This window comes from Paralichthys olivaceus, chromosome 17, assembly GCF_024713975.1.
Source record: "Paralichthys olivaceus isolate ysfri-2021 chromosome 17, ASM2471397v2, whole genome shotgun sequence".
Classification (NCBI taxonomy): domain Eukaryota; kingdom Metazoa; phylum Chordata; class Actinopteri; order Pleuronectiformes; family Paralichthyidae; genus Paralichthys; species Paralichthys olivaceus.
This window is the reverse complement of record NC_091109.1, coordinates 3,737,465-3,751,171: the sequence shown is the minus strand read 5'-3', so window position 1 is coordinate 3,751,171 and position 13,707 is coordinate 3,737,465. Positions and strand designations below refer to the sequence as shown.

The 13,707-nt window shown below is 41.8% G+C and overlaps 1 protein-coding gene across 2 annotated transcripts in view; it reads left to right on the top strand.

Moving 5' to 3' along the window:
* The window catches only part of ctdspla (CTD (carboxy-terminal domain, RNA polymerase II, polypeptide A) small phosphatase-like a), a 32,790-nt gene extending 20,061 nt beyond the window's left edge, over positions 1-12,729 (top strand). The window contains exons 3-8 of one of the 2 annotated variants that reach the window (XM_069512073.1): positions 1,131-1,163; positions 4,160-4,261; positions 9,080-9,136; positions 9,933-10,025; positions 10,107-10,292; positions 11,593-12,729. In XM_069512073.1, coding sequence (XP_069368174.1) covers positions 1,131-1,163; positions 4,160-4,261; positions 9,080-9,136; positions 9,933-10,025; positions 10,107-10,292; positions 11,593-11,718 — 597 coding nt within the window. In that variant the 3' untranslated portion in view covers positions 11,719-12,729. The remainder of the gene's footprint in view (positions 1-1,130; positions 1,164-4,159; positions 4,262-9,079; positions 9,137-9,932; positions 10,026-10,106; positions 10,293-11,592) is intronic. The other variant, XM_069512074.1, reaches the window with a different exon arrangement.
* Positions 12,730-13,707: the final 978 nt, after the last annotated feature.

Sequence of the window (13,707 nt, the reverse complement as noted above, 5' to 3'; positions counted from 1 at the left end):
TTTGGTTTTCGTTGCAGCGAGCTTGTGAGGGTTTGCTTCTTCCTGCAGAGAGCCGAGGCACCGTGCAGCCTCGCCGAGCTCCCTCCACAAATTTTTCCAGCTGCTTCAAACCCACTGAACCCGGAGCTTGTTTACCATCCGCTGCTTGAAAATACGGGCTCGCTTCCCATCTTGCATTCTTCGATATCTGCCTACGCACACAACCGCACACACAGAGTAACACACAGAGTAACACACAGAGTAACACACAGAGTAACACACAGAGTAACACACAGAGCACGGTGAGGAGCTCAAACCACACACACACACATATACACACATGCGCTCACTCTTTCTGGAGCGTGCTTGCACAATCTTGCACAAGTCTTACGGTATACCCATGACAACACATGTACGCACACACACATGCACTCGTACTGCCGCGTCTCTAATCCCCATAAAGCGAGGTCTTGTGTGGGTCCAGTGTGATGGATTGCCTGGCCCCCACGCCTCCCCCTCTCCTCACACACACTCTGATCAGTGTAGTGAAGGAAGCGAACGTTCTGGCTGCTGGAAAAGGCGCCAAAACCACAGAGCTCCTCCGCAAACACGGTGTTCCGCTGCCAAGGCGGGTACACAGGGCTAAAAATGGAGCGGTATCGTATCCACTCCTGTTTACCTGTAAATGTCTCTCATTTAGCAGAGGAATGCACGGCCCTGCGCAGACACTACGCATGTGGTCAGTGCTGACCTGCGTCGAACCCCTCCTGAGCAAATGAGCTCCTGTTAATTTCGAGTGAACCTGGCGAACCTTGCCATAAAAAGCCTCGTTATAGAGAGGGGCTGATTTTTGGAGCTGGGTCCTTGCCGACGGTCCCTCCCAGCAGTGTGCTCTTGCTGGATTTCTGGCCAGACGTGTTTGTTACTATGGCAGCTGTTTGTTTTTGAGCAAGTTGCTCTCACTTTCTATCACTGTATGTCCCCTTTCTTCTCTCTCCCCGCGCATTTGTTGATTAGAATATTGATGTTGTCGATTTCTTCCCCTGCAACAGTTTCTCACAGTTTTTATTTTTGCCCCCCCCTCGTCTCTTTTCCACCCAGCCTGTTTCAATCTTTCTTCTCTTTTTTCTCTCCCTGTTTATTTTCTCCAGTGTGACCAGGTCCAGGTCATCCCCATCCCCAGTGTATGTATTATTATCTTTCATTTTTCTTCCTCTCACTCCATCACAGTAACACCCCCCCCCCCCCCAGCCTCCGCTTGCTGTGCTTCATCATTCTCGCTGCATGTGGATGTTGACACAGAGGTGATTTTTCTTTGAGCTCAGGTGAAACTCTGCACTGTCCCTCCTCTAAAGGGGAACAAGCCGCTGCTTTCTGCTGTTTACCCTCCACTCACACATTCAGAAAAAAGAAGTCATTTAATTCCTCATATGATGTGTTTGCTGCTGTTTCCTTTTCTTCGATCACTGGAAGAAAACATGAGAATGATTTTTCTCGGAAGATCAAATTTATTCAGTCTTGCACAAGACCTTTACAGCTCAGTTTGGGTCAAAAAAATATATTGATTTGGTGTCGTTTACATAGAGAAAGATTACACATTGTGATTATTTACTTAGTGGTCAATCACCTACTGTTGGTCCATTTCAACACGGCTCGGTTTCAGTGATTCTCCAGAAAGTGTGGATTCATCTGATCCCTGCTGTGTTTGTGCTGAAACGACAATTCATTTAGTTATTTTGGAATGTGCGCAATGCCTGTGGTTTACCGTAATTTAGGATATTCACACTCACAGCATCCCACATGGCAGCCAAGCTTTAACCTACACCACGCAGCAGACGCCTCCCAACGGCAGGAAGCGCATGTGGCGACGAGGTCTGCTCTTTGTATCCCCAGCTCGGTCCAGAGGAGGTCTCTGAGAGGCAACTTAAATAACTCAAAACGACATACAGAGGTCACGTCTGTGTTACTGTTTACTGTAACATCAGATAAATCAAGTCAGCAGACAAACAGCATCTCACACTTAGTGACTACATTTACATCTGGTGTTTGTATGAGTCGCCAGAAAGATCCGATTTAGATCTGATCAGTCTGTCCAGATGACGACTCAGCCTTATTCCTGCAGGTTCAAAAACACAACAAACAACTACAAAGGATAGAAGAAGAACAGAGGACGACCATAGCAATCGGTGATGCTGTGTTATTGTGTTTGAATAGCCAAGTTTTGTTGTGTACTTTTGTCTCGTCTTCACTCCATCCACAAGTGTCTTGATTGACGAGCTTAGTTGAGGACTGAGGAGAGAACTGCTTCGTGAGTTTGTGGTTCGGAACAGTCACATGATTACATATTTCCACAAACTGAGTTATATTTGGTTTGACAGCGCAAATGCAATCCAATTACCAGTCCATCTCCAAATGTTACGTTTATAGTTTTACTGCAGAAGTTCCCAATTACCAAGTAACAATGGTCAGGTAGAGACGTGTCAACAGGCAACAAAAACTCATTACAAATAAATAAGGACACACAAGCATCACAACACAAGTAAATGATCAATCTTTACTTTAATCCTTTAGCGCTTAAAAGGAGAATATAGACACTAAGTTGTATATAAAACACTACATCAACAGATAAAGGACATTATCACCTGTAATTCATGCTTTGCTCCACCTTGAAATTAGTAGTTTAGTTTGCCGGAAAAGAACAACAAAGTCCAATAAATCCTCAATGCTTTTAATTTCATCTGAAGGTCTTTAGTAGTGAGCAGGGTGCGCTTGAAATGAATCTGTTTGGGAAACCCCCCCGACTGTGGTTTCTGTTGATGAGCTTTTTTGTCACAGTGCAGCTGCCTGGGGAAAAGGTCAAGGTCCCAGTCAGTCACTCAGTTTGTTTTTCTTTGGTCAACAAGCATGTGAAAATCACATTCATCACGGGCCTGACAGGACGTCGCTCTGTGTCCTTGCTCACAGGGAATTCTTCCTGTGATGCATCATCAGCATGCAGCCCCAAGATAACACATGATGGCTACAGTCAGCCTGGCCGCAATACAAACCGCAGACACATGCAGAAAACGTCTGGCGTGTGTGTGTGTGTGTGAGAGAAAGAGAGATAGAGGGTTTGATTGACAGGGTCCATGCTCCTCACCTCTCTATAGATCTTGGATTGTGTGGGTATGAATGTGTACACTGACATATATGTGTGTGTGTGTGTGTGTGTGTGTGTGTGTGTGTGTGTGTGTGTGTGTGTGTGTGTGTGTGTGTACGCCCCTTATGGCCGAACCATCTGCCCTGTGCCAGTCTTTAACCTCAGGCCCGCTTGGCAAAGGACCCAAGTGTTTGCCCCCGCCTCCCCCGGACCCTGATGGCATCTCAATCAACGTGAGGTCATACAGAGAAAATAGAGATCAGTCAAACACGAGCAGAAGTCCTTGACATGTGATGACAGTAACTATTATACGTATATTATCCAGTTATTCAATATAACATCAATTTATTTAACTAAAATTAAAGATTTCAAGCAAATCAATGCACGCCTACACGTTGAGTTAGATAAAAATGGAATTCAGTTTGCATTCAACTTTTTATATAATATCCTTTATGATTAATTTACAATTTTGAAAAATACATTTGTCTCTGGTCTCTAGAACAACAGGTTTTAAATCTCTAAAAAATACTGAATCTCGTGGTCTTCCTCAATGGATGGCGTTTTCTCAGTTGTCATGGCAATAGCTCAGTTGTCAATCACAAGACCACAGTCATCTAGCTCTTCAGTTTTTTGGTTCATCTGTTTTCCTGAGCAGCATCACGACTTCTTGTCTAAATTAGCTTCAGAGTTAATTGTTGAATATATGTGATGTTCGTTAATGTTGGAGGAATGTCTTCATCATTATACCAGTATCAACTTTAACCATATTGCTCAGCCTCAATAAGACATTTACTACTTTTATAATACAACAGAGAGCCGTAACCAACCGTAACCAACATACTTATTGTCTTTATAGAATCACTCGGAGCAGGAAAGTGATCATGTCCATCACTGTGACTGAGCTGCCATCACACCCCCAGTAAAATATAATTCTTTGTGTGTGTGTGTGTGTGTGTGTGTGTGTGTGTGTGTGTTCCCTATTCCCTCTGATGCACCAGTGTGTACAGATAGTATTGTGAAGGCTGTTTGTTGTCTCTGCAGCCTCCAGCCAAGTTCCTCCTGCCTGAGGTCAGTATAGCAGACTACGGCAAGAGCTGTGTGGTGATCGACCTGGACGAAACCCTCGTGCACAGCTCCTTCAAGGTATTTCACTACTACACACATACAAATACTTTTTGGAGCATCAACACCCGCATTGTGTTCTCTTTTTTTTCACGGTTTCAGTCGTGTCATCCTGTTACTCCATAGCCTCAGAGGGATAATGGGATTATACAGAAATAAATCCTGAAGATGTCAGTCTTTGCTCTAAATATGGGTACAAGGGTGTAATGACAATTAAGATGAGGTGCTGCTGAGCTCTGGCATCATCACTGACATATACACAAGAAAGCCTGTCTGTGAGGGTTTTATGGCTTTTATACACCAATTAACACAGGAGAAGGCAACAGGGAGAACTAACTATTACTATGATAGGTGTTGGCATAGCAACCAATACGTCCTCAGTGGCTGTGCAGCGTGTAAGCGATCAGCAGGAGTGGGATTTATCTTTGTCCAGTCGTTTGGCAGCAGGTAACTACAGTATCATCTCTGTCCTCTGAAAACAATTTACAGTGAAATGAAAATCTCAGTCCATTTTTTCACTATTCCAGTTTGCACTACTTTCATCCTATCAACCAGCCTTATGACTGCATACTATGTCGTACTGTGTACTATGTTGTTGAGTACTTATTGTGTTACATATTTATATGTTCTGTCTAATAATTAGATCTTGACTGATTTGTTGATTTGTCTATAATATTGTCTGATATGAGCCTTTCACAGACTCAGTATCAGTCTTTATGTCGGCCGATATGAAAACTAAGACTATACAATTGAGAAAAGATGTGCATTAATGTTTATATAAATAAATATGGTTATTTTCTTAATTCAAGTTTTTTCTTTTTATTTATAGCTCTTTATTATATAGTTTATATAAACTGTACAGTATCCAGCCTTAATTGCATTTCTTTGTCATCAGGGTTTGAGAATATTTTCCAAATTCCTTTATTTAAAAAATCAGACGTTAGAGATATTCAACACCATTTTTACCTTTCTATAACCTATTTTAGTACCAGGACTTTGCGTATCGGCCAATACAGAGTTCTGATCCCATACCAGTGCATTTGAAATATTAAAAACATATATTATGTTTTTTAACAGCTTATTGCTGCAGTCTATGGTTCATCTTTGTATGTGTTGACCTGATCCTCTATCCCGTCATCAAACGTTCCCTCCACTGACACACCTGGCACACCTAGTGACCCACTTCAGCTCAGCTCGGCCCCAGCTGGTCTCATTACACGTGAGCGTATCGTATCTGCAGGCTGTTGTCCTCAGCCTGCGTGCAGCTCGAAGACAGAGAGCCGTGCAACAAAATAGCTCAAGGTGAAACTGAGGAGTGTTTTGTGTTTGCTCTGGTTTTACTCAGGAGTGAAGGGAAACTGAGGAAACATCTGAGAAAACACTTTTCATATGACTTGGAATTAAATCCTTGTTTTCTGTGGCAAGGCAAGAAATGTACACAGACTGTTCTGGACCCACCCATCACAGTCACGTGTCAGGAGCGCGGGGCCACACACATGCACTGTGCACGCCAGGGTGTGTCCAGCACAGTGTGCTGTTGCCTTGAATGACTGCGGAAAGAATTTCGTAGAAGTCCTGGATCCGTTCTCAGGATCTTGACTCTTTTATTTTCTCTCCTGACAACAACACACACAGGAGTTCCTTTTCCCCCTTTTGATGAAAGTCAGCTGCACACCGGATCCTCAGTCCATCAAAATGACTTTAGTTCGGCGATCAGTGTGCAGTATATGAAATAGACTCGGGCGGAAACGTGCTCGCAGTGTTTTCAGAATCCTGCAGGATTTCCTGTAGATTTGTCTTTGATGTTGGGAGGTAATTTTGGAACAAAACATGAAGCACTTCAACAGACAAGTTAATGTTGGAATTGGACAATTAGTGCAGAAAAAAAAACAAGCACAACCAACAAGGGACACTTTCACAGAGATGATTCACAGATGGACGTGGACTAAAATAGAAACGTTACATAACATGTCACATACTGTATGCTTTATCCCGCATGTTATGGATGAGAACAGGCCTTGCTCCAGGATTAGATTCAGTACGTGGAGAAGAAGCTGAAGGAATACACGCAGCTACATATAATGAGATAACATTGCAGGAATGAAGACGCATTTTATTGCCACACACCCAGATTTGACACCCACATGGGATTGTTGAAATCTAAATCTAAAAGCATGAGCATTAATCTGCTGTTTTGACAGCCTCCGCTCCGCTGGGAAAGCTTTCAACCAGGTTTTGGGGACTTGATTTGATCCCATTCAGTCTCAAGAGCTTTAATGAGTGCTCGGCTCACAGTCACTATGTTTTCAGGTTGTCAGTCCTCCTCCGTCGATCCTCTCATTGTGAACATGATAGCTCAAGAGCACCTATTGTGGTTTTCTATAAAATTAGGTACAAGTGCTCAGTTGGACTCAAGGATGAACTGATTAGATGTTGTCCGTCCAAGGTCGAGTTTGCTGTGACCTCATGGTGTTGTGAACATGATATATCAGGGACATCGAGAGGGAATCTCTTCAATTTTGGTACAAACTCTCACTTGGACTCAAGGATGAACTGATTAGAATTTGGTGGTCAAAGTTCAAGTTCGCAGTGACCTCACCAAGCTAACCTTTTGCCTTGTGAACACAATATCACAAGAACTGCTCAAGAGGATCCTTTCCAATTTTGCTCAAATATTCACTTAATGCTCTTGGATTAACTGTTTGATTTGGGTGATCAAAGTCACAGTGGCCTCACAAAACATGTTTTTGGCCTCTTGAACTTGATATCTCAGGTCGGTCAAGGGAATTTCTTCAAATTTTGACCAGATGTCACCAGAACACAAAGATAGAGATTTCAATTGTCAGAGTTTAAAACTTATTGTGACCTCATTTGAGTCTGGAAAAGAAATATATGTTGAGAAATAATCATTAGATAAACTTTATACAAGTATATTTGAGTTGCAGCAAAGACCTTTGGTGGAGTTTTCTCCCTGCTTTGCTTCTGAGTGCCAGAAGATCATCTTTTTCTTTCCACATACAAATGAATGTGGTGTATAAAGCAAAAATAAATTAGGTATAAAGCATGTCATTTTCAGGAGACAGGCTCAGACAACAACACCAAATGATGAAATGTACCTTTATGTTTGAAAGAAAACACTGGTCCACAGTCACACTGTCATCATCTGGTGAAAACACCCAAAACATTTCTGCCATCAACTGTGTCGAAGTCGACTCTGGTTCAGTAGAGAAACATAAAACAAACCCTCTTCTCTGTCATTTACTTCATCCCTCTCCCTCCGTCTCTCTCTTTTTTGCCCACCTTCTCTTTGGCCGCATCACTCACTGTCTCGTATCCGGGTCCATTACAGAGCAGCTGTTGAGTGCTCAGTCTTCAGATGATGGAGTGATTCAGCAGAAGAGCAGTAGGCAGAGGCTAAGTCTGTTTCTGTCTCTTCCTCCATCTGTGCCTCTGTCTCTAGTCTCTGAGAGTTAATGCTGCCTGTTCTCTCTTCCTCTTGTCTGTGGTGCACGTACAGAACAAACACTGTGGGGATGAAGGCAGGTTTATATTCAGAGGAAGCTGGTGTATTGTTTATTTAGGAAAAAAAGAGAAAGTGCATCATCTTAAGACCTGAGGACAAACTTGCACTGAAAAAACCTTTTTATTTGTCTCTCTAATTAGCATTCATATTCATTACATTTGTTGTATAAATGATTTATAACATATTATAATGCTGTTCTGCTCAGAAAGAAGGACATTTTAAGAGTTTCTTAACTCTCAACAATTGTAAAATTTACCTTGAAGACATATTTATATTATTTCAGCTGTTTGTGCAGCAGTCAAATACATTAAAGCTGTTGTCAGACGCTGAAGTCTTCACATTTTCCTGAAATTTTCCAGAGGGGCTTTATGTGAGGACTCAGGTGTTTGAGTCAACTGCTGCATTACTTCCCAGCCAGTTAGGAAAATGTCGGAGTGAGCCCATGTGAGAGTACAGCAGGAAAATGTTGACGTTTCTAACATATGATGGATCCAAAACTGTCATCTTGGAAAGACCATGAGATTCGGGAGCTTTTGCAGCTAAGGTCCAACACTGATGTCGATGCACTTTAAACCAAAACCTGCCTCATTGATTACTACCCAGACAACCACAAAAATAGATTCTAAGATACAAAGCTTCATTTGGTACTAATGTTATTTCACCATATATGTTTCTGCTGATTTACCAAATATAAGTTGACAAATTCATCACTTTCCCTTTTGAAATTATACTTCAAAATGATCCTCTATTCTTTTCTGTCTCTACAACACAAACAAGTTTAAGTTCTTGAGTATGTGTCAGAAAATGCAGAGAAACCTTTTTATCTCTATTTTCTCCATCACTCCCTCTCCCCGAGACGACACCGCCATGCCTCCTACCTAAACCTTTCATCCTCGTCTTTACGCCCTCCACTTCTCTCCACCCACGCCCCTCCGGCATCTGTCTTCCTCTGCCTCTCGCACCTCTCGTCTACCCTCTACCACTTTTCAAAGATGGCACGAGTCACGCTGAGAAAAAGAGCGGCGCTCTCCCCTGTCCATGTTCACGTCCGTCATCTTTTCCAGCTCCTGAGTTTGTCCCCAGAGTCATCACGCTTCTGTTTTTTTTTTTTATCTAACACTGAGACACAGACGGCTGGAGCAGAGGGAAACACATTATGCTTAAACCGTCACTAGTTTGCCCCGGGGCACCTGAGAGGAGTATTTTACTTTTTCCAAATGTGGGCATGTGGTTCAGCTGTGGCCTTGTCAGATCGTGTTGTTTTGAGAGAGTAACACAGATTTTAAATCCTCTCCCTGTTTCCCCTCGTCCTGCAGCCCATCAGCAATGCAGACTTCATCGTTCCAGTGGAGATTGATGGGACTGTTCATCAGGTAAGACTGCACTGACGGGGAGCTCCTCCAGAAGTGGCCTTGTATAAAATAACATGTATTAATTTATAAGAGCTACCATGAAGTAGCCTTGGCTCCATTTTTTTCCCCTTCGTATTTATTATTCTCTATTATCTCGCAGCCGCGTCAAACTGGGACAGCTCACACACTCCTCCCTGAATTTAGTGCTTTCTGTTTTATTCTTTGGCATCCTTGCACGGTGTAAAGACACACGAGCTGCAACGTGACTGTGTCAGCGGCTAAACAAACTTCACGAGTTTCTCTGGAAGATGGTGTGCAGCAGCAGAGATGCTTCGCTGCATAGAAATGCTTGTGAGAGAAAGTAAGAAGCAGAGAAAGTCTTTACACCCACTCCGTGACAAGCTATGGTGTGTAAGTGTTTGTGGAGCACTGGTAAAGGTTTGTTTCCTGTGTGAAGCAGAAGATGTCGTACCTTCGCTGTAACTTGGTTCAAGTAATCCAGGATAGGCTTTCTGTATCGGCTTCGGCCTATGCTTGATTACTTGCACTTGGAGGCAGCAACAGACGCCGACTGAAGAGGACGAAGATGAGATGAAATTCAAACTATGAGCAAATATAATGTCTGTAATTTAATTTTATTTCTGGAATTGTGTATTTTGTGCCAGCATTAAATATGGAGGGATTCTTTATTTCTTTTCTCCAGAATGACTGTGGCAATTTTTTATATAATAGAAGAATTTTTGCTTGTGGTCAAGATATATGAAGATTTGTGGAAAACATCAAAACTTTTTATGTGTGTTTTTATTCTTTGTTCCAGGTGTACGTGCTGAAGAGGCCCCACGTGGACGAGTTCCTCCAAAAGATGGGGGAGCTCTTCGAATGTGTCCTCTTCACAGCGAGCTTAGCCAAGGTTGGTTCTAACACTGTTTCAACCGTCACGGTAATGCTTCGATTCAATCACTGTACCGACCCGATGTTTCTCTGGTTTCAGTACGCTGACCCTGTGGCAGACCTGCTGGACAAGTGGGGGGTGTTTCGCGCCCGGCTCTTCAGGGAATCCTGTGTTTTCCACAGAGGAAACTACGTCAAAGACCTCAGCCGGCTGGGCCGAGAGCTCGGTAAAGTCATCATCATAGACAACTCACCTGCCTCCTACATCTTCCACCCTGAGAATGCTGTAAGTCCTTTCTCGTCTCATTGGTTTTGACCTCAAACGTACATTGACCTTGACTAGCAGTCAGAGCCCAATCACTCAGTTTGTCGGTAGGTCGACAACATCATATCTAATATGAGCCTTTCTCGTGTTTGCTGATATGATATGAAAACTTGTATCCTGTTGGAATAAACTACAGTGCATTCCTATGCCAAGGCCCAACAGTCCGCTTATGAAACCACATTTAATCTAGATCTAGATTTTTATTTGGATCTGCACCAAACTGCACACACTCATTTTTTCATTGAGATCTAATATTTCCTGGGAAAACTGGGAAAAACACACTATTTCACAATGTTAAAGAAAGAGGAAAAATGTTTTTAGAGCTATCTCCTGATCCAGATCTGCACCAAAATGTAATGAGTTCTTCCTCGGGTTATGCCTCACCCCTCTACAAATGTTTACGGAAATCTATTAAGTAAGTTTTGCCAAATCGTGCAAACAAACTGACAAGCAAACGCAGATGAAAACCTCCTTGGCTGAGGTAATAATGTAGAAAAGATGTGCATTTATTTTATGTTTTATGTAAAAAAAATGTGCTTGTATTTTAGTTTTCTTTGTATTTATGGTTATTTGTTATAAAGTTTATGGTTAAACTGTAGAAGATCAAGCCTCAGTGACATTTCTGTGTCATCACGGTTTGACAACAACATCTTAGAAATCGGCTGATTTATCAGCATAAGAAATCTTTTCCTCCTTAATTTCCGTATTGGCTTCAGCCCCCAAAAATCCATATCAGGCTGCTAGTGATTGTTTCTGTTCATGCTGCAGATGCTGTTTTCTTTTTGTTTTAATGATACCAGATACTGTAGGTGATTGAAGATGGCACATCGTATAGTATATATTATTTGTGAGCTGCTTCGTAAATGAGGGCAATAATGAAATCTGATGCACAATGTTGTGGTTTTAGAGCCTGAACTCTTCTCCATACATTTGTGGAGCAGAAATTTGTGTTAAATTAACAACGGCATGACTGATTATCTCTGAGAGACAGTGTTGTAGTTTTGATCAGCAGTGTTGTGTTTGAGCCAGCGGCAGTGTTCCCAGCACTAAAATATTCCTCTCCTCAGTGGAGCTGCTGCCAGTCCTCGAGTCTTTGATGCATTTCCCCATTAATTATTTACACAAAACTTGCACCAGCTCCTCACCTATAATGCAACACTTTTGCATCAACTGTCAGCCGAGTTTTTTGCCTTGATCATATAAATTAAATCCGTCTCTCTCTCTCTCTCTGCCTGTTTCTCTATCGCTGGTTACCCCACAGGTCCCGGTGCAGTCCTGGTTTGACGACATGACGGACACAGAGCTGCTGGACCTGATTCCTCTGTTTGAGGGCCTCAGTAAGGAGGAGGACATTTACAGTCTGTTACAGAGCCTGAGGAACAGGTAGCAGACGACGCCACAGGCTGGCCCCTCCTGCCTCGGCCCCCTGCTGCACCTAGGTCCTCCCACCTCGCTGCCACGGCCCTGCAGCCAGGCTCCGAGCTGAGGACATCAGGCAAACGATCTGGTTCTAACTAAATCTAGAGAGAACATCTATTTGAATTCTCTGGATTTTTGAACTCTTTGTACAGGACTCCTACTGACAAAATATTATATTACTGTATGTACATACTCTATGTTTCTAAAAGCAAGACATACATAAAGTAATTTTTCTATCAGAGAGATTAGGTTTTACTATTCTATCAAGTAATATTTTAGTTACCAAAAATAATCAAATACACAGGATGACGAGTGTTTTGTTTCTTTCTGAGAACAGGTGACCTTTTGGTTTTATGTGGAGCTTCGTTATGCAGGCTGGTTTTTCTTCTTTTCCGACCTTTTCTTTCAAACAACTGTGATTTATCTTCTCTTACAGAATGAAGTGCCTTCATTACTGTGCTGATTTTATTGTGTCTGGTTATGGGGTGCACAATTACATGATGAATATTTTACTCAAATCTCCACAAAAGTCTGAACCAACTCTTTAAATTGAAAGTGAAAGTGAGTCTTTGGTAAATTGTCATTTAGTCTGAGAGAAAATGAAAAGACTGATTCTTAGAAATGTATAAAACTAACCTGTCAGACCTTTTTCCCATTTCGTTGAAGAACATTGAACTGTTAAATTCACCAAAGATTTGTACAATTCAATGTGATTTGTGGCTGAATCTTTGACAGTGACTGTAAATTGATCCTTACAATACATTGAAAACCCCACTTTATAATTAATGAAGAAAAAAAATCCTTTGTAATAACATCACCGTCCACCAATAAATGTTGAAGTTTTGAGGAAAATATAATGATTAGCTTAGATTACATGGAATTATATTTATTGGGGAAAAGGGGATTGGGTGAATTGTAAAGAATGCTGTTGAAATCGTACTGTACAACATTATTAAAGTTGCAAGTTTGCACACTGTCAGTTTGCATTGTGATGAAATTACTTTAAAAAACTTAAAGCTGCTCTTATGAGTGTTTCACAGTCACATTTACTCATGACGATGCATATCTGAAAGATGATGATTGTAGATATGTGGCTCACTGAGCATCTAAGTGTTTTTCAGCTCCTTGTTTTGGTTCCTGGTTGGAAACTAGCGCCATCTTGGTTTTATCTAAGCCAGAAGTTACCATATTTCACGAAGCTGACAGAGCTCAATGACTCCACTCATTGGACCGTACGAGCTGTCAATCACACAGGACCATAATTTACAAATGAACATTACACTGTATTGAAGAAGATTTGAAACGCCCTCTGCTGGTCATTGAAGAGGATAAAGGTCTGTGTTCACTCTCATTTCCACAGGTACTGTTATGCATAAAAAGAGCTAATGATACACCACCTACCCAGCTCCCAGTTTGCATGAAATGAATGACCGTGGAAACAGCACTTGACAGAAACACTCACATCTGTGGCGTCCATGTTTATCACAGACTTCTTCTCCTTGTTTACTCCTGTACACAACGTCTCGTTGTTCTTCTGCACATACAGGTCACATCAGGGCCAGTTCACATTGGATTCTGATACGGTGAACAGCTACATTAAATAAATCAGACTTAGAAAGAAATCTAAATTGAGCACGATAGATTGCAGTGTGAATGTAGTGTTCTTGTATCGTCACCAGCAACACCAGTGGTTTTCCTGCTATGAGAATTCAAAATGTCTGCTGTAACATCTGTGAAAGAGCATGTGACATGTTGAAAGGTCCAGAACAGCCACTAAATGGATGTTGTCTGACTAAAAAATGTTGTTTAATTTATTATTCTGTAAAAAGAAAATCTTCTGTAAACAGCAGAATAACATTCATGTATATTTTTGCTTCACCTGCTTTGTATTCAAGGACATTCTGACCATTTAACCTCAACAACTAAGCTTCCCTTCAAAGGGTCAAGCTCCATTGTC